The sequence below is a fragment of the Primulina tabacum genome, chromosome 10 (genome assembly GCF_025594145.1).
Source record: "Primulina tabacum isolate GXHZ01 chromosome 10, ASM2559414v2, whole genome shotgun sequence".
In the NCBI taxonomy this organism is placed as follows: domain Eukaryota; kingdom Viridiplantae; phylum Streptophyta; class Magnoliopsida; order Lamiales; family Gesneriaceae; genus Primulina; species Primulina tabacum.
In genome coordinates, this window is record NC_134559.1 from 1549816 (window position 1) to 1574952 (window position 25137).

At 34.6% G+C, this 25137-nt stretch overlaps 4 protein-coding genes, 1 long non-coding RNA gene and 1 pseudogene across 8 annotated transcripts; 4 read left to right on the top strand and 2 right to left on the bottom strand.

Moving 5' to 3' along the window:
• Nucleotides 1-3620: 3620 nt before the first annotated feature.
• Nucleotides 3621-5417, top strand: LOC142504777 (3-ketoacyl-CoA synthase 5-like). Its single transcript, XM_075617584.1, has one exon. It carries the CDS (start codon nt 3706-3708, stop codon nt 5194-5196), a length of 1491 nt encoding a protein of 496 aa, XP_075473699.1. The 5' UTR covers nt 3621-3705; the 3' UTR covers nt 5197-5417.
• Nucleotides 5418-5900: 483 nt separating this feature from the next.
• On the bottom strand, nt 5901-6961 carry LOC142504779 (LOB domain-containing protein 41-like; annotated as a pseudogene).
• Nucleotides 6852-8845, top strand: LOC142504781 (protein MAO HUZI 4, chloroplastic-like). Of its 2 annotated transcripts, XM_075617586.1 has the most exons (6): nt 6852-6990; nt 7157-7201; nt 7608-7933; nt 8106-8209; nt 8395-8523; nt 8632-8845. In XM_075617586.1, exons 3-6 carry the CDS (start codon nt 7912-7914, stop codon nt 8695-8697), a joined length of 321 nt encoding a protein of 106 aa, XP_075473701.1. In that variant the 5' UTR covers nt 6852-6990; nt 7157-7201; nt 7608-7911; the 3' UTR covers nt 8698-8845. The 2 variants fall into 2 exon arrangements, with proteins under 2 accessions (XP_075473701.1, XP_075473702.1); XM_075617587.1 differs by having other exon boundaries at nt 7157-7933; nt 8106-8146.
• On the bottom strand, nt 8596-9447 carry LOC142504782 (uncharacterized). The gene is made up of 3 exons (XR_012804343.1): nt 9395-9447; nt 8855-9036; nt 8596-8734 (listed from the first exon to the last, which is right to left on the bottom strand). It is a non-coding gene; the product is annotated as an uncharacterized LOC142504782 (long non-coding RNA).
• Nucleotides 9448-9672: 225 nt separating this feature from the next.
• Nucleotides 9673-13092, top strand: LOC142504780 (chloroplastic group IIB intron splicing facilitator CRS2-B, chloroplastic-like). Its single transcript, XM_075617585.1, has 9 exons — nt 9673-9815; nt 10326-10549; nt 10701-10785; nt 10933-11000; nt 11556-11606; nt 11702-11775; nt 12100-12158; nt 12257-12333; nt 12812-13092. The coding sequence occupies exons 2-9, from the start codon at nt 10334-10336 to the stop codon at nt 12926-12928; spliced, it is 747 nt and encodes a 248-aa protein (XP_075473700.1). The 5' UTR covers nt 9673-9815; nt 10326-10333; the 3' UTR covers nt 12929-13092.
• A 780-nt stretch (nt 13093-13872) lies between these two features.
• Nucleotides 13873-18756, top strand: LOC142504829 (protein PLASTID MOVEMENT IMPAIRED 2-like). Of its 3 annotated transcripts, XM_075617655.1 has the most exons (5): nt 13873-14886; nt 15291-15413; nt 15516-15575; nt 15707-16911; nt 16995-18756. In XM_075617655.1, the coding sequence occupies exon 5, from the start codon at nt 17066-17068 to the stop codon at nt 18554-18556; it is 1491 nt and encodes a 496-aa protein (XP_075473770.1). In that variant the 5' UTR covers nt 13873-14886; nt 15291-15413; nt 15516-15575; nt 15707-16911; nt 16995-17065; the 3' UTR covers nt 18557-18756. The 3 variants fall into 3 exon arrangements, with proteins under 3 accessions (XP_075473770.1, XP_075473768.1, XP_075473769.1); XM_075617653.1 differs by having other exon boundaries at nt 15707-18756; XM_075617654.1 differs by lacking the exons at nt 13873-14886; nt 15291-15413 and having other exon boundaries at nt 15485-15575; nt 15707-18756.
• Nucleotides 18757-25137: the final 6381 nt, after the last annotated feature.

The window sequence follows — 25137 nt, forward strand, 5'->3', positions numbered from 1 at the left end:
CTCAGTCGCTCTCTTTGAATTATTTTACGTCACTTTTATATTTTATACTCACACGATCATAATATACTATAATATAGTAAATAGTCCACAAAACATTAATTTGATAACCTTTTATAGATTGAATAGTACAAAATATCTTCGATTCATTCATACTAAATCATTAATGTTCAATTACATTTAAAAAAAAACATCCAATCATCCACTTTCAAAAAACAATATTTTCTAGTACATCAAGTGGTTTTACGAGTACATTTCGTCTTATAATGTCCAACATCATTGCATAAGCTGCATTTTTTTTCGTTGTTGTCCAAACTCTCCAATAGATGGCCTTCTTCATTTATTTGGTCGTCCCCGTTTTGGCTTGAAGTTAGGAGGTAGCATTTCCAAATTAGAAATATAATCGGGAATCTTCCAATCGCTTGAATGAGGCACGTGGTAAATGGTACCCGAGTAGGCTTGACGCCACATATGCACAAGCTAATGCGTGTTTACATGGAATTTTATCCCATTGAAACACACAACTGCAGGAGTAGTTGGAGAAATCATTCTTCCACTCTCCATTAGAATTAATCAAAATCTGGATGATCGTCATTCATATACAAAATAAGCAATAAAGATGTCATAAAAATTAAATGATTTAACATATAATCGGATGACATAACATATCAAAGTGGGCGACTGAAAACATAATTGAGCGACTGAAAATAAAATTAGGCGACTGAACCTATAATATTTGGGCGACCGAACAATTAAGAATGAAATATATGAAAAATTATATTTACAATAAATATATTGTAATAAAAACCAGTAAATCAACAAAAAAAATTGAGATGACATTAGAACTTGCACTTAATTTAAAATATTTGACAATGTTGAGAAAAACTGAAACTTTTTTAGGAAAACAAATTACTACAATATTCTCTTGCTTAATGTAGAGGAAGAAAAAAAATCGAAGAGAAGACCAACGAGTAAAAGATGAAGAAAAGAAGAATCGTTGTGAGAAGGATGAGAAGAATGGAGGTAACAATAACCTATTTCCTTTCTCTCCTTTTTGTTTTGTACGTTTCTTTTGTTTTTTAATTAATTAACTATTTATTTTTTTAAGTAGATGTTATTTATCAAATTTTGAATTCTAAAAGATTAATATTTAAAATTAAAATTTTCTTAGAGGTTAAATTTTAAAGTGCCCCAAGTTCTAAAAGAACGTGTCTTTTGATGAAGACCGTGCCCGCGCAGCTAAAAATTGTACAAATTTCGGGTAGGTTTCAGCGGTGGTTTCAAGTTGAATTGAAGTGCGTATCTTATTCGGAATCCATCTTTCCATGGATGGTACACTTCCAGAAATAAATTCCACGTCACAAATATTTTAGGAATTTTTGTGCATATAAATATCAATTATAAAAAAATTAAAAATTTAATATATGTAATATGTGTCAGACACGTAAATACTAAATAAAAATAAAAAAATTAATATATGCAATTAAATACATAATTTAAATAAGATAACTTAAGCAGTACATAGATTTCACAATTTCAAATCACCAAAAGTTATAATTCTCTCATAGTATATAATTTATAAATATGCGTGTGAAATGAAAAGTAACTTAAATTAAAAAATGTGTCTTATTGAATCCTTGAACTTATTGTATATTGTTTTGATAATTACGTATATTTATCTGTTAGACATGTCAATTCGACTCATATTTATAATATTAATTAAGTAACGCTTTTGACATAACATTTTTTCATTCGTAACCCAAACAATAAATTTATCTTATAAAATTGATTCGTTAGAGTTTTTGTGTTTAGTAAATTATAATAAAACAAATGTTTTCTAACATCATACAAGAACAATTAACGATTAATTTTCTCCTTTCATTTTGTACAAGTGAGCAAATTTCAAACTCTTTAATATTATAAATAAAGGAAACAAATATACAATATTAATAATAATTTTAAAAATCAATAAAAGCTATCTGATCTATCCAAACAATAATAATAATAAAAAAAATTGAAGCGGTACATTAATAATTTTCAACAAATTGAAAAGAGATTATTGCTAGCTAAATCTATTTTTAAACAAACAGAAAGAAGATTCGTTCTCTCTCGATGATCCATGCATATATAATATCATGAAAAAATGGATATTTACGTATCAAAATCTACAAATTATTGTGTATATTTTATTTTTTGTGTTATCGAGAAGACATCAAAATTTTATGGGTATTGTTTACTTATCTAAACAAAATTGGAAGAAACAAATTCCTATGAATAACTATTTCATGCTTTTATTTCAATTTAGTTCTATGTTAATTTCAGTTTCAACGCTAGTAACTAGAAAAATTGAATAGTCTGAGAACAAATTAAGTAAAACGAAAAATATAAGAAATGGAATATAAAAAAAAAAAAATTGAAGCCGAACGTGTCCGATGTCAAATATATATTAAATTTGAATTAATTGCTTTCATTTTTTGGTAAAACTTTAATTAATGTATTTGAAAAAGAGTGAAATAATTGAAATTGATAAGAATTTAATACATGCTACTTGTGTATAAAGGGCACACTAGGAATTAATGTGTCATAATGTACCTACAGGCAGAGCTAGGGCGAAGCAGTATGCATGAAAATGCCGTCACATTAATTCGTTGGTGAGTTGTATACTTGTTGGATGATTTAATTTTGGATGGAAATTGGTTTTTTTTTTTTTTTTATTATTTTTAGAATTTTCGACACAGTATATATGATTCCTTCACAGATCCATGAACCATAGTGTTCTAGAAAATGTTATTTTAATTATTATTATAACAGACCTGGTATTATTATAACAACCTGGTATCAACGCACAACCACCCAACCCGCCAACCGCCGAAGAATCTCAATTTTGATGTATATTCATGGTGGTCGTAAAATGTTCGCGCGAATATCTATGGATTTTCAGAAACAGACGTTCAACACATCAAAATTATATATATATATATATATATATATATATTGACATTAAGAATATAATATATTAGAAACATTTGTCGGCAAAACAGAAGTAGCCAATAGTGGATAAAATTTTACTTTCAATTATGAGGCAAACTAATATATGTATGGAAATTTAATTTTAGAAAGATTTAACCAAGCTTAGTTATCATCTAGCCAGATGATAATACTTTACATATTTGAACTGTGTTTTACAATAATATATAGTTCGTAAAAAATCAGTAAAGATTATTAATTAATTACAAGTGTAGACTATAAATATTATTTTTTTAAAAAAATAAAAAATGTTACTGTGAAAAAATGCGGATCAGCACTCAGCAGGCATTAGGAATACTAGTTCAAATTGTGAGAATATAAATTTATAAATTTGAATAACTTGTTTGTGATTATAAATTTGGAAGCTTTTATTGATTATGTTTACATTGTTTTGTACAATAGAAGAACCCTCGAGAATTTATTATTATTTATGGCTGAAAAATAGGAAAGGAAACAAAATATATTTATTTAATTTCATAATATAAATTAAGCAATAAAAAGGTTTGAATAATATAATGCTCCAGCTAAGGGGGAGCGTTGTGTGACGTGAAGTTGTTCATTAAATCTTCTTACCTGCCTTCATTCATTGCTCCCTCCTTGCTCTCTCTTTAAACTCCTCCCTCAACCACCTTCTTTCGTCTAAAATCCTCCCTCCTCCCTCCGCAGCCATCGCCAGAAACAATGCCGCAAGTTCTGCCAAATTTCTCTAGCTCCGTCAAACTCAAGTATGTGAAACTGGGCTACCAATACCTCGTCAACCACATTCTTACATTCTTGCTAATCCCAATCATGCTCGGGATATCCATTGAAATCCTCCGTTCAGGCCCACGTGAAACGCTTACTATTCTCAATTCACTCCAATTCGATTTCATCCAAGTTCTGTGTTCTTGTTTCCTGATCATTTTCGTGGCCACTGTCTACTTCATGTCGAAGCCGAGATCGATTTATTTGGTAGATTATACTTGTTACAAACCTCCTGTAGATTGCAGAGTTCCTTTCTCTACTTTCATGGAGCATTCCAGGCTGATTCTGAAAGAAAACCCGAAAAGTGTTGATTTCCAGATGCGAATTCTTGAAAGATCAGGCCTGGGTGAAGAAACGTGTTTGCCTCCTGCCATTCATCACATCCCTCCAACTCCAACCATGGAAGCTGCAAGAGGAGAAGCGGAAATGGTGATTTTTTCCGCCATCGATGATCTGATGCGGAATACAGGTATTAAACCGAAAGATATCGATATTCTTATCGTAAACTGCAGCTTGTTTTCTCCTACACCTTCCCTTTCCGCCATGGTCGTGAACAAATACAAATTAAGAAGCAATATTAAAAGTTACAATCTTTCCGGAATGGGCTGCAGCGCAGGATTGATTTCAATCGACTTAGCTAAGGATTTGCTCCAAGTTCATCCCGATTCATACGCGTTAGTAATAAGCACAGAAATCATCACTCCGAATTATTACAAGGGTTCTGAAAAATCCATGCTCCTCCCCAACTGCCTCTTCCGAATGGGTTCCGCCGCAATCCTCCTCTCCAACAAACGCCGGGACAGCCGACGTGCAAAGTATAAGCTCGTCCACGTCGTACGTACCCACAAAGGTTCTGACGATAAAGCCTACAAATGCGTGTTCGAACAAGAGGATTTACAAGGGAAAGTGGGTATAAATCTCTCTAAAGATTTAATGGTTATCGCCGGAGAAGCCCTGAAATCAAACATCACCACCACTGGTCCTCTGGTTCTCCCAGCTTCGGAACAGCTCCTCTTTCTCTTCACATTAATCGGCCGGAAAATCTTTAACCCCAAGTGGAAGCCCTACATCCCAGACTTCAAACAAGCATTTGAACACTTCTGCATACACGCCGGTGGCCGGGCGGTGATAGACGAGCTGCAGAAGAACCTCCAGCTGTCGGCTGAGCACGTGGAGGCTTCAAGAATGACCCTCCACCGCTTCGGAAACACGTCTTCTTCTTCACTATGGTATGAGATTAGTTACATTGAAGCTAAAGGGAGGATGAAGAAAGGTGACCGGGTGTGGCAGATTGCCTTCGGGAGCGGATTTAAGTGTAACAGTGCTGTGTGGAAGTGTAACCGGACCATCAAGACTCCGGCGGAGGGGCCATGGGACGATTGCATGGATAGGTATCCGGTGCACATTCCAGAAATCGTCAAGATGTGAGAAAATTATATTCAGAGATTTGTGTTTGATCGATAATTCATATGTTATTATTTTTTAATATTTCATGATGTTTTGGTCTTTAGTGGTTTTAGCTGTAGATTTCATTATTTAACTATTTTGTTCACTTTATTTTGCTCTTGGCTTAAAAATCCTGCATGGATTAAAACCATAGCTGTGTGGTAAAATTTATGTATAATTGAATTTATTATTTCTATTTTTTATTTTTGGAAACATTGAGATATATTCTATACATCCATCAATATTCAGGCCATCTCCGATCACAAAATATATTTTGGTGTAATTTTTACGCTAAAATAGTGCGATTTCTGCACCAAATACAAAAATCATCTTCAACTCATTTACTTCAAATCTTACGTCAAAAAGAATATTTTTGAAATATTCTTTTTGTTTTACATATATTAATTATTATATTTGATTTAATATATTTTTAATTATGACTAAGATTTAATTATGTTTTTTTTGTCTATTTTCTTATGTATTTGCCTGATAGAGATAATTACTTTTGTTTTTCTTTAAAATATATTTGTATATATAGATTAAGCTTTAAATAAATGGTCTGGGATAGGAATGATTGCTTATATTTTTCATCATCAATCAATAATATAATGATTACTTATTTTGACGTTTAAAAAAAATAATGTGTAGAACTAGGAAATATCTTTATTTATTTATTTTGAAATAAGAAATATCTTATAAATTTAACCAAATGTTTGTCTGACTGAAATGTCCGTTCCCGTCCCCTCCTACTCATGTCCACTACACTTTCTACATCACTCTCTCAAGGGCATTAAGGTAAAATCATATAAGTAAAAAAGCGACGGTAAAAAAAAAACAAATCAAAATCCGTAAATATTGACTTGATCTCTGAACAACAAAGACCAGCTCCATTTTACAGACCCCACTTGCATCCTCAGCCGAGCCAATTGAAAGCCGCCGCTAGCTTAAACGGTTCTAAACCCAGAGTCAGATCCAGCTCAATTTCACTGTCAGAGACTCTCATGCCACCACCTTCGCCTGAATCCATCATCGTCTCGGCTCCGGTTATATGGTAAGCCTCCGTGATCTCAGCCGAAGCCAAGCTGTTCCTCTCCACATTCGTCTCCGCAGCCTCAGACTGGTGGCTCAGAGACCTATTCATCGACTCGTGTACGGACGCATCCGGGACCCGACTCTTCTTCGCCTTCCCAACTCTCTTGAACCTGCACCGGGCCCGGACCCGGTGCAGCTCACCGAAACCAGACATATTAGATTCCTTGTTCGCGTGTCTGATGTCGTAGACCTTGAGATGCAGCCCGCTTTTAGTCTCGGCAGCGTCCGTAGCCATTCGGGTAATCGGAAGCCCCGTTCAGAACCGCCGCGACGGCGTTCTCAGAGAGCTGCCAGCTTCCGGACCAGAGCAAACCAACCGATCCGTAAATCGGGTTCACTATCCTCCCGCATGCTTCGTAAAGCAAGGACTTGAATATAGCTGAACAACAGACATTAACCCGTCAAAATTTCAATATAACAAAAGTGGGTTAGAAATTTGCATGATTAACAAGGAAAAATGGATACCGGGGCGAAGATGTTGGGGGCCAGCATTAATGAGGTTCATGAGGCCCGCGCGGCCGTAAAACTTGGCGAGGTAGACGGTGGCGTGTGCTTGTGAGTCGGACGTTTTGATCCACTCGAGGCAAGGCCTTATGGTGCAGTTATCGCTGCATCCTTTGCGCAGTACTCGAAATCCATTACAACTCAGCCGCATTGTTCCGTTGCTGTGTTAGATCAGTACAGGTAATTTTCTTGCTCGCTTTTATTTCCGTAACAAATTGAGATGGGAAAATGGACGGGGTTTATATATATATATATGTATATATATGTGTATATATATGTGTGTATGCGCGCGCGCGTGCAGGGTAACTTGTAATATTGAAATTTCAATCCCATTATTTTTTTATAGGGGAAGAAGAAAGAAACCAGGGGTGGCACGCAGTTGTTTGGTATGGTATGTGGATTTTCCACATTCATGGAATTGAATTTGGGGCTGCATTTTCCTTTATATAGTAATCAATAAAATTTCAAGCATGGAACCCACTCTCGCACCGATGTTATCAGCTAGTTGGTTAATTGTCTCCGCCTCCACATGCAACTATTGACATTCGCCCATACAATTATAAATTTCAATGATATTTTATGGATCATACATACGTTATAGCTGCTAAGCTTGGAGAAAATCTTGTTAGATAGTTTTTCCTTTAAGCACATGTAACAAGCAAAAGGAAGTGGTTGATTATCAAAAACAGCAATTTATTAAAGTTCTTGTCTTTTCAAATTTTTTGAGTACATAAAGATATCAAAACTACGTTTTGTTTGATTATCTCATGTTTAATACTTGAAAATTCCGAACATAGATACATTTTGTTGGTTGATCGCCTAAAATTGCCCTCGAACATCTCGAGTCCAAAGAGAATAGGCCGGTGTAGAACTTTTGCTCCTAAAGAAATCGTTAGCGAACTATTTGGCCAAGAAATCATCGGTAAGAAGGTGAAGTAATGCGTCGGCTGGAGTTTTCTTGGAGGATCAAAAACCATCAGAAGACCAAATGGTGATGGAAAGATCATTAATCCAGGGAGGAAGAGCTTGTCCGTAAACTCTGCGTGTAATTCTTTCATATCTGCACCATTTTGATTAAATTACTACAATTTTGAACTAGGCATGTCCGCCTCAAATGATATCGGTGAGATTATTTTTGCTACACTTGATATTGAATATTCTATGACTCTATGATCGATAATAGTCCCACGACACTTCGCATGTTTATAGAAACTATTTAATTTCCAAGCATGTCATTTAGACAATGTAGCAGAAGATTTAAGTTAAAAAGCTATCTCCATCTTTTCTATTCGCAGGGCTACTAAGTTCTGAGGTTGTTGCTGATATGGCTTTTACGGTGGGTACAGTATCTGTCCTTCCATTTTATACTTTTATGGTCGTAGCACCTCAAGCAGAGGTTGTAAGCAACCTAACCTTTGAACCAACTTTCCGAACTTCCTCAGCATTTGATAATTGAACTCAATAAACGAGCATGACACGATGTTAAAATATTCATAACAATGTGATGCTCCAGAAAGAAAAATTTTGAAACTTTGTTTTGTGTGAAGTGAAGCCTTAGATTTCTTTCTGTAATCTGTTATGCAGACTAAGAAACTTGTGGCAAGCAGCATACCGTATATGGTTCTTGGAACAGTATATGCTTATCTCCTATATCTGTCATGGACGCCTGAAACGATTCGATTGATATTTGCTAGTAAATACTGGTTACCAGAGGTGCGTTTTTACTCGTAGATGTCCATTGTGTTACATTCTATTGTTTGGGTTTTTACAAAGAAAAAACCAACAATCAACTTGGAACTTAAATTCTTATGCTTTGTTCAGTTGCCTGGTATAGCTAAGATGTTCTCCAGTGAGATTACTACATTGGCGTCTGCTTGGATCCATTAGTTGACTGTAGATCTTTTTGCAGCAAGGTTGCTTCTATCTTCCACAGACATTAAAAAAATACATCAATGCAATCGAAATTCAAAATTTTCTTTATGTTGTATCCTTCTGTCACTGTTACATGGCGAACATTCAAAAAGAAGGCATTGATGTAATTTACCAATTTGTATCTCTGTTTGAGGGACGGCTGAACGATGTGGAGACAAGACATTCCGTTACTCTTTGGCTGCTGTTTTGTCCAATTGGAATCCTAGTACACTTGATCACCAAAACACTATGGAGTGAGACTCCCTAGGCCCCTTTGTCTTTGATCATATACTTTGACAAGTCTGCTCCTTCATTCTGTTCCGTAGATCTCAATCTAAGTCAGGTTGCTCATTCAAATTATAATCTTTACATTCTGATTTAAATTATAATTTTTATTCAATTATTTTCTATTTTTGCAGAGTTATTGTTTTGGTTGCATTGTCCCGTAGTCCAATATACTATGAAGAATTATTGAAGTTGTACTATTATTAAATAATCTACAGGGAGTTAGCATACATGGATTTGGACAAAATTTATGGGAGTTCGTATATGGATTTTGACAACCTGTCCACTTCAGCCATTTTGAAGTTGAGTTGGATTCAAGCATCAATCTTTTAACACTAAGATACCGGAGAGATGTTTAATGGATGCCGAGAGAGGGAACAAAGTTTACCTTTTTCGTCAGCTTTTGCAGTCGAAGTGCCGCTTGTTGCTGCGGAAGCGGAGAATGAAACGAAACAGAGCAATCGAGCGATTCCGAGATAATTCAAGCATTTGTGGGCCGTAATCTGGGTCAAATCCATGGGCTTTCCGTGAGGTATATTTCATTGATGGGCCTTGGTTTAATATGCAAACATCAGTGGAGTTAATTTAAGCCTTTGTGGGCCAGCTCTGGGTCATGTCCAATGGGCTTTACTTGAGGTAAATTTCATTCATGGGCCTTCATTTCATATACAAATATCAGTGTGATTCCAGTAGCCAATCCTCTGTCAGCCTGTCACCTGTATCCTTCTTGCTGCTTGGTCCTCCGCCGTGTTCGCTACTCTGCTCCGCCCCAATTCAAACGACAATTTGGATTCTAAAACAAGATAGAGGTCTCTCTTCCCCCTTATCAACGCTCTTTGTTTTTGTTTGGATGCTTTACACATTATGAATTTCTTCTTCGTTTGCTTGGTTTCATAGATTATTTTCCATTTCGCGTTGAATTGGTTGACATTTAATTTTTTAAAAAAAATTCCCAATGTGAAGTTGAGTGCTACTTTCTGTCTGTGTATATTAGAAAAATCACGTGACATCCTCTTCACCTTCCCGTGTGGTGTTTTGTTTGTGTGGATTCTTGAGCATGGATTTTTTCCTAATTTTATTTTTTAACCATTCGAACTATTGTCAAATTTTGTGTATTTTTCTCACGTTCTGCTCGTTTCATTGTTTTGTATCCATCATGCGTTGAAGCAGTTGTATCTTCTGTTTTCACTCACGTTGTGCTCGTTTCATTGTTTTGTATCCATAATCCATCATGCGTTAAAGCAGTTGTATCTTCTGCTCGCTCGGAGTTTGAAGATATGTGCCGCTAATCTGACATGATAGCAAAGTTTTTTTTCCAGGTTGATCAATGCTTTCTGCAGTATTTTTCCCAAATAAGTCTTCAATTTATGGATCTTATCCGAGGATAAAAATTTCCCCCTTTTTCCGTAAACATTCAACTTCAACTGGACTTCGAGTTTCTGCTTCATTGCCGGAGATCAAAGAATTAAAGACCGAGTATACTCCATGGCTGATTGCTGGATTGGGGAACCCAGGAAACAAGTATCACGGAACCCGGCATAATGTATTTCTCCTGCTCATTAACTTGTTTTTTTCTCATTTTTGTTGGCTTTTGGATCGTGTTGGTTTTCTTCTTTCCTTCCTTTTTTTTTTAGTTTCATTTTGGTTTAAATGGATTAATATCCGATGTTGATTCTCGGACTCACTGGAAATAGATTGGGTTTGAAATGATTGATCGCATCTCTCAAGCCGAAGGAATTTTGATGAACACCATACAGTCCAAAGCATTGATTGGAATAGGTGATTATTTAGCCATTTTTTGCGTTTTATATCTTTTACCCACTCCAAAACTTAGAGGAAATAAAATAAAAGTGATATTATGTAGATTTTGTTCTGTCATTACAATTTTTATTGATTAAGTTTCATGTTTTAGTGAATTTGGTGCAGGTTCCGTAGGAGAGGTTCCTATTTTATTGGCCAAGCCTCAGGCATATATGAATTTCAGTGGCGAGTCGGTATGTTCTTACTGGTTTCTTTCTTTTGCTGATTTGTGTCTTTCTTAGTTATTTAATCAAAATTTCAATTTTAAGAAGGGAGATATCAAAGGGACAAGTAATTCTGTAAAGGTGTGGTCAAAAACCTCAGTTGCGTAGTTTGTCTTTTCTTTTTGTTAAAATATATAATATTAACATCAGCGTCTTTAACAATAACATAAAGGCCTCTTTGTTTCCTAGTAATTTTGAAGAAGAATATCAAGTCTGCTTGAGAATTCTATACTGATAATGATCCGAATGCATGAATTCAGTGGCTTGAAATTTTCATTGGGTTAATCAAGTTAAAAGTTTGATTTCTATACACCATATTTCCACTAGTTTCAGATGTTAATTGTCTTTTTGAGGTGATTAGCAAATTACCATGGCAGAGTCTTGTTTATCATTTGTTATTACTCGGATATCATGTATATAGCAGAATATATGACTACATACTCTCATTTTCTTTACGTGGGTTAGCATGAAGTTTTGATTATGAAGCTACTACATAATGTGGTGATGTTTTTCCTGTGCTACCAGGTTGGACCACTCGCTGCTTATTATCAAGTACCTTTGCGACACATCCTACTGGTCAACATTTCTTTTAAAATTTGTTATAGTAGATTTATTCTTTCATATCACATTTTTTCTTTAACTTGTGGTTACTTTTTTAACAATTCTTGTAGGTTTATGATGAAATGAGTCTACCAAATGGAGTTTTGAGGCTGCAACCCAAAGGAGGACATGGTCATCATAATGGGTATTTTCCAGCTTTTTACATGTGAAAAACATTGTTGCATACTTGCAGCAAATCCCCTCGCAATTGATGAGATTTGGTTGAATTGGAATGTCATTCCCGTCTTTGTGAATGAACGCATTCCAAACCACAAACCATACCTACATAGAACATGGCATTGTTTTTAGCCTAGCAACTATTTTCCAATGATCAATTTGAGTCATTGATACTTCTGAAGTGTTCTTTCATAAATTCTGGCATTGATTTTATCCTAGTAACTATTTGAATTCGTATCTTCTCTGCATTTTAAGTAAAATAAACTTACCGTGTCCTTCATTTGCTACACAGTGTGAAGAGTGTTATACAGCATTTAGATGGTCTCCGTGAATTTCCTCGGTTTTGCATAGGTTTGTTTCTTAACACACGTTCTTGGTTCTAGTTTTAACATAGTGAAATTCAAGTTCACTTGCAAAGCTTGAGTGAAATGTGATTCTACATGCTGCAGGTGTCGGTAATCCGCCAGGTAACATGGACATGAAGGCTTATCTGCTTCAGAAATTCAGCCCCTTGGAGCGAAAGCAGGTAAATGGAAATGGTCAAGTTGACCCCTCAACATGGTTCATTATGATATTGTTGCTACTGTAGGCCTTAGCAATGCACACATGATTTTTCTATTTTGCTCCGTGTAGCGAGTGAACACGATGATTATCATTGAATTATCATGTGGGTTCAATGCTGGTCCCGATATGTTTTGCACGTAATGCAATAATAATGGATCAGAGAGTAGCTCGTCGCAGGACTATAAGATTTGAACTCGGGCATGAAATTTTCAATCTTGAGTTTGAGTGCTTGTTGAGCTACTCTAGTTCGAGCCACTGGTATTATTAGTTTTTTCTCAATGTTTTAAATTACAGGCCTTCGAGTTATTTCCATTTTTAAAAGAAGTTTAAAAATTTTGGATTTTTTTTGCATAATATGCAATTGTGAATCGCGAAATTAGATTGTTGATTGAATCAAATGGAATTTGAGATTGGTTTCACTTCATTTTCTGTTAAAATAGGTGGATGCTGCTCTTGAACAAGGGACCGAGGCCGTAAGGACGCTAGTGTTGGAAGGCTTCAGCAATCGAATTACCAGATTTAATCTGGGACAGAAATACAAGTACAACAAAGTTTGACATGGATTACGATCTTGTAAAATAGGACAAGATGTACATTTTTCTATCATCAATGTCCTAATTTCTACCATTTTCTTGTCTCTTGTTCAAAAATTCTACTTAATTTTATTTGTAGGATTAATCAAAGTTTGTGAGTTGGTGAAATATATTACCAAATTTAACTAGGTTTCTGGGGTAAAATTAGAATCCAGATAAATTTTATAATCGATCGTTTTTATAAATTTTGAGTAGCTGCGAATATTTAATATTATCCCTTTTCTATGAGAAATTTTTGTGGTTGATGTGGAATGATATCAGAACAGATTGGCAAAATCCAATAAAAAAAATCCTTCAGTTAATAATCCTGGGTTTTGTATTAAATAATATGAAAAATAAATAAAAATTTACTAAAATATCAAATAAATTTTTCTGAAAAAGAAAAAGAAATTCGCGTGCTTTTAAAGTGCCGTTTATAAAATATAATCAATTTTGATCTACATATCTTTAATTTTATAATTGTTAAGATTGGAACTTGAACTTAACTCAACCCCAAAAGCTAGCTCAAGCAAGAAAGATTGTTCATTATATACAACTCCCAAGTTATTTATCCAACCGATGTGGGACAATTAACACACCCATCTCACGCCCATGAATGAACATCTGGAATGTTGAGTTTAGAAATAACTCAATTATAGGCAGAACAGGTGGATTAATTATAGGCAGTCCAACACTTAACGGTGGAACACGAGCTCTAATATCATGTTAAGATTGAAACTTGTACCTAACTCAACCTCAAAAGCTAACTCAAGGGAGAATGATTGTCCAAATCCATATATATAACTTCCAAATTATTTATTCAACCCACGTGGACAATTAACAATAATGAATTTATATTTTGATTTTTGATGGTATTGTTTAATAATAAGAGCTCTGGCCCTTCACATTTAGCACTGTACGGCTCCACAAAAATATCATCATCTACAGCAAGGAAGTGAGAAGAAAATCTTTGCACGGTCTTCATTTCTTCCACCATTCGAGTATCTCATGTCTCCTTCTCCTTTACCCTTTCTGGTTCTACTAGAGTCGCCTCTTACCCCCACAATTCCACACTTCCTTCGCATTCGCTTCTCTTGTTTGATTCTGCTAAATCTCTGGGAGTCACCTTTTCCGGCCCTCGTAACGATGCCAGTGGCAGCGCAAATTGGAAAGCAGAAGTTTGGAACGTGAAAGCCAAAAATTTATCCAAAATCTTCAGGACCCATCCGAACTCAGGTTCAGCTATGAAAATGCACACTGCCATGGATGAATGGCCCTCTTCTTGTTAAACCCGACGAGATTTTGTGGTTTACAAGGCCAAAAAGTAATAAAGATCACGCCTTGGACGGATTGAGAATCATCCTGACATTGTTTTGACCGGAACATCCTGACATTGTTTTGACCGGAAAAGTGGGTGGTGGGAGAGGTAAGGTGAAGAGAATCTATAAAGGGATTGAGAAGCTCCAAGAATCGCAAGAGTTAAGAGGAAATTCAAAATGAACCAGAAAATGTTAAGTTTATATTTCCACCAAATGAACTCTGGGGGGATGGGGGTAATGAAAATGACGCTGAGGTAGGGAGAACTTTCGAGGTGGTTCAGGAACCATTAAAAAATGTTGAATTTGGCAGTTCACTGGAAGATGTGGACAAGAGCAAAAATTTTAAAAATTTACCTTAAGAGAGAGAGAGGAAAGAATTGTAACTACGAAGGTAAAGAAGGAGAAAGTGGCGACAGCTGTTCAATCGAGCCTTGATGGAGAGTTGCTAAGAAGGTTGAGAGTGAGGCAGCGACAGTGAAAACATGGGTGAAGGTTAAAAAAGCAGGGGTGACTGAGGCTGTTGTTGATCAAGTTATTCTTGTTTGGAGAAGTGATGAGCTTGCAATGCTTAAATTTGATCTTCCTTTGTGTTGAAACTTGGACAGAGCTCGAGAAATAGTCGAGGTCAGCCACATATTAAGTTCAAAGTTCCTTCATTGTATCACCAAGAACTATATATGCTATCGTTTGTTGAATTTGTTCCTGGTTTTTCTAGTAGGTTGGTTTGCTTTCATTATATGCAAGTTTTGACAGAATATATGAGGTGGCTGCAATTTTCCCCAGGGTTTGGGACATTGGGCATGTACATTTATTCGTACCAATTTAGTATTCAACCATTACAATTTACTAGCTTTTGGATGGGTTTGCAATTCGAGCATTACTTTTGTATTATCTTCTCATCTCAATATATTACCAGTATCATTGGAAGAGGATCCTTACCGAGAGTGCCTTATTTTTCGATATCATTCTACTTTTGAAATGATGTATAGGTTGCTTCTTTAATGTATATTTTTCATAATGCTGAGCAGCTGAAGACTGGAGGTGTTGTCGTATGGAGTAAAAAAGACTTTCTTGCGGTTTATAGAGGTTGCAACTTTCTTGCTGTTTCCAGTGATGCATTGTCAAGATCACTGGAAATGCAGAGGACTGGAGTAAGTGTACTCGAGTTAATCCCTATTCGAGTTGAAATTTACTTACTTTTGCTGTCATGCTTGTGTCCAAATTTTTTATCTTCGCTTTTTTTCCTGCAACAGTTGCTGAAGTTCTTTGCCATGCAAAAAGAGCAGAAGATTTGTGATCCAGAACTGAAACTGGTAAATTATTTGATATTGAATAATACATGTACTTTGCAACTGTATAACAAATTATTGAATTCCTTCTGATGAAGCTTGTTTCCGTTATCATTGTTGGATCGGGATTTAAATCGATCCTTCGAATTTTGCAGGATGAAGTGCAGAGGAAAAGGACTGATTGCACGAGCAAATAGACGGTTCACTGTGCATAATGCAGAACATGACAAGGTCCTACCGTATATCTGTATAAACATAATCAATTAAACACTTTAGGTTCAAACCAGCACTTTAGGATAATACTTCATCCATCAAAATATGATCTCATGCAAAACAGCTTCTTCCTTTGTACTACCAAGCAGCTTCACTCAAAGGTAAGACGACATGCTATGTTCAGATTCTTTTTCAAATGGTTCGTTAAAACCTTTTTGAACTGATCGTACAAGATGCCCTTCAGGTATCTACATCCATAAATTCTCTTTTTATCACCAGTTATTTTTATCCCTGGCTACAAAATACTAGAAACTTTCTCCTTACGAGATGACGGTGGAGCTATTTTAGGATAAGGGACATCGGCCTTGATGTCTGAGCTTGAAGCCTTAATATCAAAACAGGGCTATTCACTTCCAGGAAGAGAGATAAAATGACTCTGATATTGGTGCATTGAAATCGCTCACAGCTGATGAATGACAATCAAGACCAAATCAAGCAAGCTATATATATTGAAATATTTTCTGTAATTTTCGAAGTTTCATCTTCAATTGGAGTTGATCTAATTCTTTTTCCATCCCCATGTGTCTCTCTTCCAATTTCTCAATCTCTTCAACTTCTGGAATATGAACCCTTTTTCCGTTGAGCTTTTGCTTGCCATTTTGGGTTACATGTGTCGCATATAATATTGTTGGAGACGAGAAGTAAATTTGGTTAAAAAATCATCAATCTTTTTTATACAACTTGGAAAAGAAAACGGCAATTTACTGTATCTCGTTACATAAAAAATCAAATGATTTTCTAAGAATATAAAGTTTAGCTCAACAAGGGGTCCATTTCCTGCGAACTAGTGCTCCCATTTTTCTTGGGGTCCACGGAGGATAAACTCCTATCCCGTGGCAGGGGATGCCACCCAATCGCCACCACTACTTTATCTTTCTTTTTAGGCCACTAATTCCCATAAAGAAATTTATTTTAGCTGTACATTTTTATATTTGGCAAGTGGACAACACTTGAAATATCATTTGAGATTTTGGGCTTTGATTAAATTTACAGAAATTGTAAAATTTCATTCATAAAAAGATCAACGATAGGTGTTCACGAGCTTCGTGGAAGGGAAAATGGTCTGGTTGTTATAGCAGCTATCAAGGTACCGAGAATTTTGATCGAAATTTGTATTTCTATTTATCTATGATCCTAACTGTAAACTCCCTGAGTGTAACTGTGTTTTAGAAGCCTCGCAAATCCTAGTTCGAAGCAAAAGACAAGCAGAAACAGAATCGGAGCTTTTTGCTAACAAGAAAATGGCGAAAAATTCGAGTCCAAGAATCCAAGAACCGATCTCAAGAGCCAAAACACAAAAACGAGAGGGCAAGAAGCCAAAGATCGCAAAAGCAAGTGCAGCAGAACGGATAACTGGAGATTCTCAGTATGCCAAAGTGGTGGCAGATTTAAAGTCTATGAAACAAGAACTGAATAATCTTAAGCTGGATATGGCTTTTGTTTTGCAAGAAAAAAGACGGGTTGAGCAGGAAACAGACTCTTCTCTTTTGAATATGGTAATCCATGCGAATTCCTTAGAAACAATTAGAAGAGAGATTGAGGAAACTAATGAAGAGCATGTGTTAGTTGAGTTGGCTAAAATTGAGGCCATCAAGGAATATGGAGAGATTGAAGTTCAAAGAAAAGAAAAGAATGAACGATTCTTGAAAAGGAGGGAGGTGACTCGGAATAAAATGAAGAAAATGGCTCGAGAAATAGAAAATGCAAGAAAATTGGAGAACAAGCTGGCTGTTACATTATCAGATATCAATCTGTTAGACAATGGATTGAAAAAAATCAAGGAGATGGTGAAAAGAACAGAAAGAAATGAAAGCTCGAAATTCTCGTGTTTGTTAGATTCTGTCACAAAAGAGTTGGAGGCGGCAAAGAAAGAATTGGATGCAATTAGAGAGGGTGGCTTTCAGTTAAAGGCTTCCATGAACGTCGTTCGGAATGAGCTTAAGCAAGCTATGGAAGAGACTTTGCAACAAAAGAAGAAAGAACGAATAACAGAAATGTTAATGCAGAATCTCTACTTAAAGCTTCTTAGAGCTAAAGCTAAACTGGAAGCAAAATCTACTGCAGAAAACAAGGCCAAAACCAAGGTGTCGAATCTATCACTTACCCTTGAACGATTGAAATCTGAATCTGAAGCATCAAAGAACGATCTGTCCCACGTCAGCGAAAAAACTGCAATAATCAGACAAGAACTTGTAAAAACTGATACTGAGATAGACTTAGCAGAGGGAAAATTAGAAGAGGCATCGCAAGAACTTGAAGCCGTTAAATCATCAGAGCTGATAGCCCTCGAGAATTTAAGAGCGCAAATTGAGATTACAAAGGGAAATAGAGCTTCAACTACTCAGCATAGCTCAAAAATCACCATTTCCAAATTTGAATATGAGTACCTCATCAGGCATGCAGACACAGCCAAGGAGATCGCGGACAAAAAGGTCGCTGCTGCTCATGCTTGGATTGAAGCTCTGAAAGCAAGTGAGAAAGAAAATATAATTACAGCTGAGCTATCACGAAGAGAAACAAGGGAGCTAAAAGTTGAGGAAGAACACAAGGTTCCCGATGCTGTGATCACATTTTCAAGCAAAACCACGAATCAGATCTTTGAAATGACACCTGCAAAAAAAGCAAAGACTCGAAGAGCATCATATCCCATGGGTCGCCGTACATTCAGACCGAAATCTTTTGCCTTGAGGAGGAGAAAAGATATCTCGCCAACTACATCCCCAGTTCTGTAACAAAATTCTGATTTTATTCCCTTAGTAACACTATTTTTCTCGCAGATTGGACTAACATCTGACTTTGACGTCTGGTAGCTAGCAAAAACTATGAAACACAACAGGGTTGTCGAAAAAATTCAAGGGTTAGTATTTCACAGCTTTAATGGAAGAATTCCTCTGGATTGGTTACAATTTAATGATTTTAGGAATAATAAAGTTCGTCTTTAACAAATATTTTGGAACTTGAAAAAAATGGATTATATAAACATTACTACAACACAGAGTACAGGTATATATACTGTAAAGAAAATTGCAAAATTGTACAAAATATTAATCAGATTTCCACACTTCCAAGTATAATATCTTCCTACTACAAGCCACACCATTTGGCAAGATGTCGAAGGAGCGCTTGAGGAGAGTATTCATTTTAGCCCATCAATCAAACTCGAGATCTTGAACGCGCTCAAGTAACAAAGTCACATTATCAGAAAACTCAATGTTGGGTTGTATGATATATGATATCTTAGTCGTATATCACCACCACGGATAGCAGAACACACTGGAGAGATATCAATCAGTTCCGAAGAAATCATGGGATCAGGAGTTTTCATCAGTGGTTGATCCTGACTAGAAGGTATGTATATCAGCAGGAACATTCCCCCCTAAGCATTTTTTAAGCTGATCCTGCCACCGCTGAAAACCGGAGATTTGTCTCGACGGGCGACAGGTGGAGGATCGGAAGAACTAATAGCATTAGTTGTTAAACTTTATATCTCATAAACACAAGATCTTTAAACATTAGCGTCATATTTTCAGTTGTTAAACTTTATATCTCCTCCATTTTTAACCGAAACAATAAGTTTCTCACTTTTAATTCATACTTATAAATTATGCACAAACATAGTATGTGTAAAATTATAATCATAATTTATATATCATTTTTTATTTTATTAAATATCTAATTTTATATTTAATATATTAATAGAAATTAGTGAGAGATACTTGTGCAATTTGAGAGGGGTTAATATTGACAATTTTGAGAAACCTCCCAAATTGCACAACGTTTAGTGAAGTCCAAAAGAATAAGTCCAAAAAATTTCTCAATACACTTATCTTATCGAATTTTTTGTGTTGGAATATATTATTGTAAACTCTCAAAGTAGATTAATCATTTTACTCTTTTTTGTGCTTATCCTAACTATATAGATATAATTCTTTGTATTGTTTATTCAGTTGACAACTCTTTATTTCTTCGCTTTGACGGGGAAATTTTCATTCCTACTTCCATGTTTTAGAAAGACAAGATGAGCCGCCTCGTTTATTGTAATTGAGCTCAATTATTATTAAGTTTGAGCTTCGTGGACTCGTTATTAATTGCAATCATCATTAATAAATGTGGTAAATATATACTATATGATATCTATTAAATAAATGCATTAAATTCAATTTTCATGTTAAATATATTTTTTGCATTGTTTTTTTCCTTGTATAAATATTTAATATAAATGAAAACATAACACCCGTAATTATTAATTCCGACGGGGAAAAAAATGAACACATAAAAATTCAACTGAATTCAATTATTTGAAAAATCAAACTCTTAAACCGTGGAAGCAATCACAATTGGTAAAAAGAATCACTTCGCTCACACACTACACTCAAAATCCTGTCTTCACGACAATTTTCAGACCCGTCTCTTTGATTTGGATTTCCTTTTCCCCTTCGATAAATGAGATTTAAGGGACTCCAAGCTGAAGCCTGCACCAAAACCCTGCCCAAACCCCAGCCCCACGCCCACGCCGCATCCCATTCCAATCCCAAACACGGGACTGAGTCGGTTCCAACCCGAACCACCGAACCCTGCTCCGCCAACTACTCCCAGACCGAGACCGACGCCGCAACCGACTCCAGCGCCGACTCCGGGACCCAATACGACGTCGTTGAGCTTCCGCCCGCTTTCACCGAAGAATTCAGTCACCGTTGACAGCTTGCTTCCGGGCTTTCTCTGCTGGAGATCAATGGTCTTCCACTTCCAGAGAGGTGGTGTTGAATCCGTCTTGTTGATGTAAATTGGGTTCTGGTTCATTTCACTTGGTTGGTAGAATAGTTGGCTCAGGATAATGGAGTTGTGTGTGCGGTGTATGTTTTAGAGATGGGGGAGCTATTTGGGTTTGAGAGTAATTCGAATGCCCAAATAGTACTTGGGCTCGTCGTTATAATCAGTAAATTTTTTACTTTTATTTGGGCTTTCCAGTGGGAAAGAACCATATAGATTTTTGTAAAAAAACTTTGATATTTGAATAAAATATTATACAATCATTTAGGTAAAGATTATTTCCATATCTAATATATTGCTATTATTGTTAAGTTTTCTCATAATTGAGACAAAATATTTGGTGTCATTTTCTCTCTTATTATATGTTAATAAAATATCATTATTTCTAACGTGTGGTGTGAATAGAGTATCGATTCGCTACCAGGAAGTCATTGATTTATTTAATCCTTATTCGGTTCATTTTATTGAATAACTCCCATTTTGTTGGTTTTTTTTAGAATAAATATTACTTCAAAATTGCAGTTTAGTTTCTCAGTGCTTTTTCGTATTTATGATATGACTCATATTTAAATATAAATAAAATTGTGAAAAAAAACAACGTGTGCCAAATATCACTAGCATCAAATAAGAGAAAGGTCAGTAGTAGAGGTTTGCACATGCGGAAATGTGTGAATATATAAATACATTGTGGAGTTTATAATAATAAAGATGCTTACCATCTTTTCAACGATTGGCATGGTTGATTTATTACTTAATTTTGCTGCTGAGAGTTGATTATTCGTGTATATAATAAGAAATTTATGTTGGACCTTTTTTTATGACGTATCCTGGAAATTGCAATATCGTATTGACATGCTACTCATGCAGGCTGCAGCACACCTTTCTTCGAAAATTATGTTGGTCAAATAAATATATCCACCGGCTTTCTTGACCTGCTGACTTGAAAATTCTTAATAACTAATTTTCTTCAAGCAAATGTGAACAAAATTAATCTAATTAATACTTAATATAAGTTATTAGTATTTAATTTACATTTCATAATGCCAAAGAAATAAAACAAAAACAGCAAGGAGACCAATTATATATTAAAACAAAATCTGTATACATGATAAATACATATATAAGTTTATAAGAATACATAAAATTAATAAGATTCAGCTTCAAATTGGTGGGTTTTTTTGTTTTATACTAATTATGCTGTTACAATTATTATGACCATACTATTTATATACAAATTCGTGTTAGACTTCTCGTGAGTGAATTTTATGAAACTGAACTTTTATTTAAATTATTTATAAAAAAAATTTATTTTTATTATAAATATTGACGGAATTAATTTGTCGCATTTTATTAATTTAATAATTTATTTATTTATTTAGGGACGGCTCTATAATTCCATTGTTTCCTATAAATGGGTGAAACTTAATTTGATTTGGATCGTAGAGCCATCTATCTCTGTAATCTATCTCCCTCCCTCTTTCCTACGCACAAGCCTCAATACAAAGCCTGTACTGAATCGATTCAGCCATGGACGGGAGCTTGAAGAAACAGTGGAGCAGACGAGGGTACAGTCACAATTACAGTTTCAACCTCTCATCTGCATCAACAAACAGAAGGAATCTGAAAACCGCGAAACTTGGCGGTCACACCAAGCATTCTGTGAGAATCACACAATCGCCGGAAGTTTGCTTGAGTCTTCCAGCTCCCTCGCCGCAGAAACTGTGGCGCAGAATCAAGAACGCTGTCTTTGGTTCGAAAAAGGTGATCCCCGAAGCTCGTAATGGTCCTCCGATGGCGAATTCCAGAACTGAGTTCGAGAATAGGCTGTTTTTTGAGATATACAAGTCTTCCGCTTCTTCTCTTGAATTGGGATATACTCCGTCTGTTGCAAATTGATTTCATTTTTTTGTCGATTCATGCTACCGTAGTTAATTTCTAGTTCATGGATATAATACAAGGTGCAGCGGCGGTGCTGTGTGAATTTTTTCATATGTTAATTTTTTCATTAAATACAATTTCTTTGAGTGATATCAATGTGGGTAAAATATTTAGTTTATATCTGGGTTTATTAACGGTATATTTGGCGTTGTTTGGTGTGTATGATAAGGAGTGGTTGATTTTTAATCCGTCATTTATCATGTGTTTGGTGTGCATGATTAATATTGTGATAGGCATGTTCAGCATGTACCTGGCCCGCACTGTATGCATTATTATTCTCTTTTTAGTGATTATATAATCCAGGAGAAGGGACGATGTTTGATTAATTTAAATTTTTTTTAATATCTTAAAGTTTAAAATAATTATAAATTCAAAAAATTTAATAATATTTAAATATATTTTTTAATTAGAATAATATTATAAAGAATTTAATTATTATTAATCATATTTTAATATTATATTATTTTTAATCATAATATTATAATTGTTATTAACCATTGTTTAATATTCAAATTTGTATTAATATTTTAATTATCACAATAAATGCATATTTATCTTATTATCAAAATTTAATTATTTTCTATAATATTAATCGATTTTTTTAGTTTTTTTCGAAAATTTGAATTAATGAAAATTTAATAATTAATATAATATTTTAATTTTATTTATAATTTTTTAAATCAAATAATTCTAGAAATTTTATTTATTTATTCAATCATTTTAAGAATATATTACTAATTAATATATATGACGAGGATATTTTAGTAAATAATTAACAAAAATAATCAAGCAAGTTAAAATCATGTCAAACATCGTATAATTTATCATAATATGTTGTTTATCCTTACTTTTTATTTTATAATCACTCTTATTATATATTATTTACTTATCATATCACACGAACCAAACCAAACGGTGCCATCGGAGAATAAATATTAGTCAACCACTAAAATGGTATTTCAAAATTTAAATTTAAAGCTATGAAAAGTTGAAATGAAATTAATGATTATGTTAGTAGATGAAAATTTTCGATAGTCTAGAGAAATTATGTATAAAAACTTGATATATCTAATTTTACTTTTGGAGTTATTATGTGCCATGCATATAATATTATATATGTTCTACAAGATTAGATGTATTTCAATAATCTTTTTTGTGTAGCTAGGTTTGAGAAGTTGCAAATGATCCATTATTCATCGACTCTCAGAATTTTAAAATCTATGTATTAGTTTTGATGCATGAATGCTTCTCGAAAATACACTGGGGGATTCCACTTTCTTTTCAAGAAAAGAGGGGGGGAAATATATATATAGATAGGATATTCCAATCACAATTAACACGATTTTGTGTGAATTGAGAACTCATTGATATATGCTATGTATATATTGTTAAGAATGAAACTTGGACCTAACTCAACCCCAAAAGCTAGCTCAAGGGAGGAGGATTGTCCAAACCTATATATACAACTCCCAAGTTATTTATCCAACCGATGTGGGATAATTAACACACCCCTCTCACGCCCAGAAATGAACATCTGGAGCGTGGAGTTTGCAAATGACCCAATTATGGGCAAAACGGGTGGCCTAATTATAGGCAGTCCAACACATAACGGTGGAACCTGGCTCTGATACCATGTTAAGATTGGAACTTGGACCTAACTCAACCCCAAAAGCTAGCTCAAGGGAGGAGGATCGTCCAAGCCCATATATACAACTTTCAAGTTATTTATCCAACCGACGTGGCACAATTAATATATATATTTGAACTATGAGTACATAGCTGGGGTGAAATATGTCAATACTAATTTTTTTGTACTATGTTACGTATTTATATAGGTGAGACAAAATGATCCGATATATGTTTACAACGAAAATTAATATTTTTGACATTAAAAAAAAATTTAGTGACCAGATCGGGTTGGAGACTCGTCTTACAAAATTGATTCGTGAGACAGTTTCACGGTAATTTTTGTGAAATTAAAAAGTAGAAAAGAATTGGGTAAAAGAAAATTGTCGAATAATTATTTAGTAGATGGATTGGGGATAGGAGCTAAAAATTGGATAAAGAATGACCATTTTGGTCCAACCGATCTAAAATGAATGCATTGTTTGGACAAATTATTTGTATTATTGTAAAAAAAAATGTATTTTTTTAATTTTCGTATACGTTAATGGTTTTTTTTCTTAAAATTGTAGATTGCTATGGTTAATTTACGTGGAATTATTTTCAATTTGTAAATATTTCTTAAAGAATTAATTGCTTTGATTTGCAATCAATTAGTTATAAAATTTAAATTTTGATGAATATAATTCGCCCCTTTGTTAGGAATTAAATGTTTCAAAAAATTTCATAATCAAATTTTCAAGTATTTTCAAACAATACCTGATTTTTGTAGTAAGTTACAAACACTGCCTCAACCATACATCTTTTAATGATTAATACTTACTTTTATTACCAATTGTACATCTAGTTTTGACGTATAAACAAACATGCATATGTATAGAGTAATATTGGTGCATGGAGTAAAATATTAAAGTTTTCTTTGTTAATTAATTAGTAATTACAAAATTTGTTTATGTGTATTTCATAGAACATAAAAAGTAAC

Coding starts and splice junctions, on each gene's coding strand:
- LOC142504829 (XM_075617653.1), top strand. CDS start 17,066: ATGGCGAAAAATTCGAGTCCAAGAATCCAAGAACCGATCTCAAGAGCC.
- LOC142504781 (XM_075617586.1), top strand. CDS start 7,912: ATGTCCGCCTCAAATGATATCG. Junction 7,934..8,105: donor GTCCGCCTCAAATGATATCG/GTGAGATTATTT, acceptor TTCTATTCGCAG/GGCTACTAAGTTCTGAGGTT. Junction 8,210..8,394: donor TAGCACCTCAAGCAGAGGTT/GTAAGCAACCTA, acceptor TCTGTTATGCAG/ACTAAGAAACTTGTGGCAAG.
- LOC142504780 (XM_075617585.1), top strand. CDS start 10,334: ATGCTTTCTGCAGTATTTTTCCCAAATAAGTCTTCAATTTATGGATCT. Junction 10,786..10,932: donor CAAAGCATTGATTGGAATAG/GTGATTATTTAG, acceptor AATTTGGTGCAG/GTTCCGTAGGAGAGGTTCCT. Junction 12,159..12,256: donor ATTTCCTCGGTTTTGCATAG/GTTTGTTTCTTA, acceptor TACATGCTGCAG/GTGTCGGTAATCCGCCAGGT.
- LOC142504777 (XM_075617584.1), top strand. CDS start 3,706: ATGCCGCAAGTTCTGCCAAATTTCTCTAGCTCCGTCAAACTCAAGTAT.